At 41.0% G+C, this 8,039-nt stretch overlaps 1 protein-coding gene across 1 annotated transcript; it reads right to left on the bottom strand.

Moving 5' to 3' along the window:
• Nucleotides 1-497: 497 nt before the first annotated feature.
• On the bottom strand, nt 498-4,063 carry ccdc126 (coiled-coil domain containing 126). Its single transcript, XM_037692953.1, has 2 exons — nt 3,823-4,063; nt 498-746 (listed from the first exon to the last, which is right to left on the bottom strand). Exons 1-2 carry the CDS (start codon nt 4,061-4,063, stop codon nt 520-522), a joined length of 468 nt encoding a protein of 155 aa, XP_037548881.1. The 3' UTR covers nt 498-519.
• Nucleotides 4,064-8,039: the final 3,976 nt, after the last annotated feature.

Raw genomic sequence — 8,039 nt, 5'->3', positions numbered from 1 at the left:
TAAGCATCATTCTCCACAAACCATATACACTCGCACAAAAAAATCAGCACATACACATTTATATTGCCCTTTATGACTTGCAAAAAATATTCTTTGGGTTATATCTCATCTGCAAACCTTATTTATGCTTAATAAGTGTCATTCAACCGTACCACCTAAAACTTTATTTTCAAATATCATCAGCACACAGTGTCTCTCAGCATTCGATACGTTGCTACATGATTGTAGATTTACGATGTAGATGAAGAGAATTTTGTGCCTTTTTTAAAAAACGTTTAAAATTCACTTTTGGTTCCTACTGTAAGCATTTACTCTGTATTTAACAGTCACCAGATTCAACTGGTTTAAAAAAATAAAATGTCAGCAAAATGAATTCTGCAAGGCAAATATAAAAAATGGGCATGATATGAATGTCCATAAATATTCCTATTGCTTCTCTTTCCCCTGATGACGTTCCATGAGTCAAACATGATGGGAAAGTGTGCTGTGCTTCCAAACAAAGGTCTACACAAGTGTGTCCTAATGCGGTCCAAGTCTGTTGGGGATGTGTGGGTGAAGGCGTGACGGCCCAGGTGCCTCCTGCTTTGAGGCTTTCTGCAGGCCTCCAGGAGCAAAGGCAAGGACTCCTGCTGCTGTGTGGGAGGTGTTTGCAGAGGCATTCACTGCCAGTTCAATTTTCCCCTCCAGTTTGACCAGGCGGGTCAGAATGTCATCCAGCAGCACCGCTATAGTCCTCTTCAGATCCGCTGGTAGTTCAAAAGAGGACAGAAGGATGAAAACAGAATATATAAAAATGATTCTTAATAACTTTATAATGTTTTTCTAAAGAAAACCATGTTTTAACTCTTCTAAAAGTTTGAGATGCACCAATTGTAGTTTGCTGGGTCTGATTTTTGTAAAACTCTGACCAATTCATCCATCCATCATCTTTTACCCGCTTCTTCCATTTTGGGTCACGGGGGTCGCCGGTGCCCATGTCCAGCAATCACTGTGCGAGGGGCGGGGGACACCCTGGACGGGTCGCAAGCCCATCACAGGGCCTGACCAATTCATATTTTAGCTTATTTCAATTTCTTCCCAACTAAAACTCACAGCATGCAAAATATATAAATTAAATGTTTGGCTAAACTAAAGAAATAGCTGCAATCAGAATAAAACAGTTGGCCAACAAACTTTTAGATTTTCCCTGGGGCTTCTCTCGGTCTTAATCTCAAAACAAAAACGTACAAGTTGCTGGACGTTAAGAGTTCAGACTGAAACTTGTACAAAAACACACATCCTAAAACTAACTTACTGTTTTTAGAACCCTCGTTAATTCATTAACCATGTCACTATTTTAAACGCACACATGCACACATTACAGTAAAAGGGAACCAAATAGCGAGACAAAACTAAACTCTGATTTCTGTCAAACATTTCAGTCATTAATTTTTATTATAGCTTGATAACCAGAACAATTAAAATGTTTTTAAATTTATGTTTGACCCCTGCTTGTCAGTTATAGATATATTCATGTCCAGCTTTTTTTATATCACCTGTTCAAACGGTAACTGTTCTGTCCGTTACTCATTACTTGAAGCGACCACACTAAGCTGCGTCTGGTTGACGAGTGGCCTTCAGCCTCTAGATGATCTCGTGACTTCGGCTGTGGTTCTCAGTCTCATCACATTAGTCACAGGAGGTGAAGTATCTGTTTGAGTTTTGAACAGGTGCAAAAACATCCATGCAACAGTAAAGCGTACTTGTGGACAACTCAAACTCATCTTAAATCCACATCAACTGTTGCTGTGCCTCTCCAGAGCACTGCAGCTGTTCTGATTTCTGCACAAAGGCTCTCCTCTAAGTGCCCAGGTCTAAAAACCACACTCATGACAAATAACTGGAAAACTCTACTGGCCACTTGTGCCCTTTTTGCACAGCCACTAATCAGCCCCAACTCTGCTCAGCCCTGCACACCCCTACTCAGCCTGGCTCAGCTCAGCCTGGATTTGCACCTGCACTTTAGGACTGATTCTGGAGGCGTGTCCAGAATCCAAGTCCTGCTAATGAGAGTTCTGCTATGAGTTACTCAAAGCAGTCTGCTCCTCAGATAAATAATATTAAATTATTATTTTTATATATGAAAGTTTCTGTTAACTCATTTTATATATGAATATTTCTGTTCAGTGCCCTGAGACGACTTCTGTTGTGATTTGGAATTGAATAAATAAACTAAACTGAATTAAATCTGATGAACAAGATTCTACAAAAACATTTATATTTAAATCTAAAAAAGTTAAGTCTGGTCCTCTGGACGTTCAAAAAACAAAAACAAAAAAGTAGAAACGTTTCTTCTTTCATCTGAAAGACTTCTTCAGTCTGAGGCGCTGTATTCAACTCATAGCTGTTTATATAAGACTGAGTTGAATACAGCTCCTCAGACTGAAGAAGTCTTTTGGATGAAAGAAGAAATATTTCTACTTTTTTGTTGTTTTTGTTTTTTGAATGTCCAGAGGACCAGACTTCTTAACTTTTTAGATTTTTCTACCTGGGTTATTGAGCATGCATCAGGATATCTATATTTAAAATTCTATGTTTTTCTTCATCATTTGATGTATTTGCACTCATTGTGGTTTTGTTTCTTGTATATAGATTATTTTTAGCTTTGAATTAAAGTTTAGCTTTGATTTAAAGTGTAATGCTTGTTTTGTGATTTGTACGTCTGTGGGTTAGAATAAAGTTGAACCAAAGGCTGTGTCTCCTTTTGAAACATGTTTGAGGGAAATCCTCCTGAGAGATCCAATAATTTTGTCTTTTTATAATTTTTCAGTTGAATCAACTTTAATTAACAGATTATTTAATAAAGTCAAAGGGAAAACAGGATTTGACGATAAAGCCGGCACTGTATTTATTTTTAATCTTCGCTGATAAAAAAAAAAGTTATTTTTTATACATAAAATGTTTTTAAAAAAACATATCCACTCTCCGTCCCTCCATCCCGGTTCTCCCGCCTGCCAGGGCTCAAATCCGGCCTTTGTGAGCAGGCGAGGCCGGGGCTCGGGGTTCGGCCTTGCGGGCTTCAACAGGTCTGCAGCTCGTATGATCCTTCGCGGTGACTCCGCTCGCTCGAATTTTATAGTCGGTCATCAAGCACAAAAAAAACACCTGGACTTCAGCATTAAACACGGCGTTGTCATTATTGTTTTTAAAATCTTAAAAATAGATCCAGCCGCTGCTCCGAGTTATGAGAAATTGCAAATGGCGGATCAGTGAAAAGTTTCAGAGATCCAGTGACGACTCCCCCTGGCCAATCAGAGTCCTGCATTCATGTTTCGGTCCAGACTCAGCTCGACTGACAAATCAGTTAAAAATACGAGCTAAAGTGCTGGTGCAAAAGGGTTCTTTCTGCGGCAGGCTGTGCAGAATTGGGGCTTATTAGTGGCTGTGCAAAAGTGGCACTGGTTGCAATCCTCAGAACTCAGCAAGACTGCAAGGGAACTGTTCTTGACAAACTTCCTGCAGTTCTGAGTTGCCAGTTAGTCACAGCTCAGTGTGATACCACCTGAAAGCAAACAGCACACGTTTTTCTACAACATTTTCTTTCTTTATAGTAGAACATTACCTCAAATGCTTATTTTGACTTTAAAGTTCATCTTGAGCTGTAATAAAGTCTTCCAAATAAAATAAATTTCACACCAAAACATGCTGCAAGTGTGATGTATGAAGTATGATGAGACATTCAAAGACTAAAAAAACTGATATGTGTCTGTCAGACTTGTGGATCACACTCAAAACAGTCTAATTTTGGTCACCTGCTGAGCATTCCCTACTAAAACTACTTACCATAACCTGCCATGGAGGGTCCTTGTGGACCCCCTGGTGCGTTCTGGTTCTCCTCTGTCAGGACCTTGACATATCGCCTGCTAAGCTCCAGAATCTGCTCGCGCAACTCGGCGCTGCTTTGATGGCGAGGCTGCTGCACAGTGTAGCGGAGCAGCATAAGTCCCCACACCAGGCCAAATACCAGCAGCAGCACACTCAACTTCTGGGACATATTCCTCCGCTGCAAGAGGGCACCCAGCATGTTACTGGGATGCTGACGGTGGGGTGAGAGTGGGCAGGTAATGTGGTGTCCTGGCAGGAAAGTTCACTTGCGGTGGTTCTTCCACTGAGAAGGAGTTCAATATGGGCTACATGGCACATTTAGAACGCCCTGCACCTTGTGGAGGAAGTGAAGACATGTGGAGCAACAGCAGATGCCAGGATGTGCAACCAAAACGAGGCAGAAACCAGATGAAAGACCTCCAGCACCAAATCACCAATCCAGACAGGGGGATTTAGACAGGAAGTCCAAAGCTATTTCTATGTGAAACGCATAAAAAGAGATGAGTTACAAAGTGAAAAACACATTATTAAAGAGATGAATCTAAAGAAATGATTGTGCATATTTTCCTGTGTAGCTGCAAATGAAACAGACATTCTACTTAAAATAATCATTTCTGGAACAATGCTCAGTTTAGTAGCTCAAAATATCCTCAATAATCCAAGTACATAAATCTAACAAGGTTGAGTCAGGTCCTCTGGATGGATTCTTCTTTGATGAAACATTGAATCTTTTATCCAAAGAACTTCTTCAGTCCGAGGAGCTGCAACAAACTCAGTCTTATAAATATCCCCTTCTCATAGTGGGTCAACTAGTCTGATGGTGCTCAGGTAGTTTCTGTAGTGCAGGGGTGTCCAATACGTTGATCACGATCTATCGGTTGATCGCAAAGATAATATGAGTAGATTGCATGGCATTTTAAAAAACAGATGTCAGTCTATCATCCATCTATGAAATTTGTCACTTGATTGACATACAGAGCAGCCAATCAGAGACCTGATCTTTTCTGACACATGGGTCACCATACATGCACATACAACCGCACAAAAAACAAGCAAGCTACCGAGTCGCCTCCAATGTAACATTGAGTCGATGTGACCAACATGTTGAACGACCTTAAGGTAGAGCTGCAAGGAAAAGACCAAACCGTGATCGATATGATCAGCTCAGTGCAACATCTCCTCAAAGCTGCGGTGCCATGATTGGGCAAACTTCTAAAAACCTCCGTCAGAGCTGGAGGCACAAGGGGAAGCGTGTGTGCAACTTGACTTGACACACACAGAGCAGAATGAGAACTGTCAGGGTTTGACTAATGCTTTTGAGACTTATTTTACTGGAACCAGTCATGTGCTACTCTTTACAGGAAGATGCAGAGGTCGCTTCACTGGCAAACACTGGTTCACCTAAACTTTTCTGGAGTGGACGATGAGATCTCGACACTACAAGCTGACATTCAGCTCAAGGCCAGGGTTCATGGATAATGCTGGAATTTACTCACCCCCAACATGAGGAAATGGGTTACCTCCCTGGCTGCATTATTTGGCTCCACTTATTTATGCGAGTCAGCCTTTTCCCACATGAAGATCATCAAGTCCAAATACTGTTCGTTCCACCATGACTGATGAAGTGTGCTCGAGGCTGACTATCGGCACCTACTGTCCGGACCATGCATCCCTGGCTGGTTCCACTCAGTGCAAACTATCAGAGTCAGGTACTGACAAAAAAATGTACAGTTGTACTGTGCAATATAGGTTGATGCATTTATGCAAGGTACACCAACATATATTGAACAAATAAAGAATACTTAACAAGTTTATAAATTTATTTTTATAGTAGGCAGATCACTTTGACTTGGTCATTTTAAAAGTTGTTTGCTGAAAAAGTGTGTGCACCCCTGCTGTAGTGTTTCCTTTAGTAGGAGAGGACGGTTTCTTCTCTAGAAGAATCCATCCAGACCAGAAGACCTGACTTAACTTTGTTGGATTTTTCTACCTGGATTATTGAGCATGAATCAGGATATTTTGAACCACTTTGGCCAGGATTGCCTTAAACTAGTTTGAGAGTTTGAGCAGATGGCCAAGGAGAGGGCAGACTACAGGAACCACCTGAGCACCATCAGACTGGCTGACCCACTATGTGAGTGACTGAGTTTGTTGAAGCTCCTCAGACTGAAGAAGTTCTTTGGATAAAAGATGAAATGTTTCAACAAGAAGAATCCATCCAGAGGACCTGAATTAACTTTGTTAGATCAGTTTTAGTATCATCTTGTGTTTTGAATGAGGAATTACAGTAAAGAGAAAATGAATGCAGTGTTTTAAAACAAACAGCACAGCACATACTAGATTTAATTTATCCTTAGTGAGGCGCTACATAAAAGTAGCATTGTGAGTTATTACATTATTATGGAAAATATTTATTTGCTGCCTAGGGTCTGGGTGTACAATGATCATCCTCAAAATGCTCAAACAAATCTCTTTCAGTTCTCCTAGCCCAGAAACATTACAGTAGCTTACTACACGAGACTCACAGCTCCACAGAAAGTCACAGATGGTGGTCTTATCACTGCTTTTAACCAACACAATGCTAACTGAACACACATACACAATTTGCTTATAATTTCTCAGCTTTCAGAACTTTGTCATCAAGTTCATTCTCTGTAGTCCCTTGTGGGCTGTAGGGCGTGCCACTTCCAGCTGGGTTCAGAAAGAGGACAGTGACGGAGCAAATCAATTATGAAAAAGATAGGGTAACACAACCTGAACTGATGCTTCACTAACAACACAAATGTGGTCCTTGCTGACCTGATTACAACAAAACTGTGGGAAACAAAAAGGCAAGAAGGGAAAAGTTAGATGTAAAAACGACTTAAGGAAGGCACTGCAGCATTTGAAGCACGACAGGAAACACATTCTGATCCACAAGCATGTCAGGCGTGAAGCGAAGGCTCCACCACTCAGTTCAGACTGGTTTGAAAACCAAACAAAATTTAACCACATACCTGTCAAGATCCAGCACAGCAGCTGTTACCTACAGACGCAAAAGATAATAAATGGTGTTGGACAATCAATCATATTCAACTCAGTCCAAGACAAATCAGACAAATGAAGGTTATGAAACTGATACCCTGTCAAGTACAGCTTTCATTAGATTGAGCCATATATAATACTTCAGGTAAGTTGTTCAGAGGGCCGTTAAAAAGAGCCTACTGGACAATAGAGTATATAAGGCACACCACAGCCGTCAATAGCTAACCCACAAGTTAAATATTAACCACAAACAGCTGTCAGATGTGACTTTTACAGCTGCCAGGAGCCAATTAGCTAAACTGTAAAATGCCAACTAAAACTGTCAATTAAATTAGTTTAAACAAAACTTGGAACTATTTATACTTTGTTAAAACTGGTACAGGACAACCTAATGTCCCAACGATTTGAATATAAATGTGAAACTAAAGTAATTTGCATACTTTTCCTACTTAAAGCCATTTTTCCAGACAAGAACCTAAACTGTTAGCTAGCTTGACGTGTTAGCTTTCCAAACACACAGTTAACAAAAAGTATCATTAGTGAATAAAAGGTAGTCAAAATTAATAAACAAGACATACTCTGTGTGTTCCAAGAGGATCCCTCGGCTTGAGACAGAAAAGGACATGAGCAGCGCTGGGCGAGCCTCAGCGGACATCGCTGCCTGACACCGTACGATGCTTTACGTCTCAACGGCCCGGGGCTGTTGCTGCTTCTCCTGCGGGGAAAACGTCACGGACTGAGCACCGTTTCCGCTCGATAAACAAGTCATGATCATCTCCAACTGTTTATTTCTTAGTTTTACTCCTTATTTTAGTCTTACTCTTCCAGTTCAGCAAGGAAATCTGAGCCACCGACTGCAACTGGGCAGCTGCCACTGTAACTGCTGTTATGGTTCCGACCATAGACATAAACACTAGATCCCTCATCGGCTGCTGCGGCGCAGGTATTTCGGCCGCCATTTTGGAGCGGTCGTCCATATTTGGTTAAAGCAGAAGATGTCTCAGCACTTCGCTGCTTATTTCTGTTCTAATCGACGGACTGTTGACGTCAGGTCTCGGGGGATAACTTTTCACAAGTAAGATGAACATATTATTGTTAGTATTTTGTGAATATAATATTACTGTACTGTATTTATGTCCACCAGCTGATGT

The sequence above is a fragment of the Nematolebias whitei genome, chromosome 19, assembly GCF_014905685.2.
Source record: "Nematolebias whitei isolate Nwh7 chromosome 19, NemWhi1, whole genome shotgun sequence".
NCBI lineage: Eukaryota > Metazoa > Chordata > Actinopteri > Cyprinodontiformes > Rivulidae > Nematolebias > Nematolebias whitei.
This window is presented reverse-complemented; position numbering and strand designations above follow the sequence as displayed.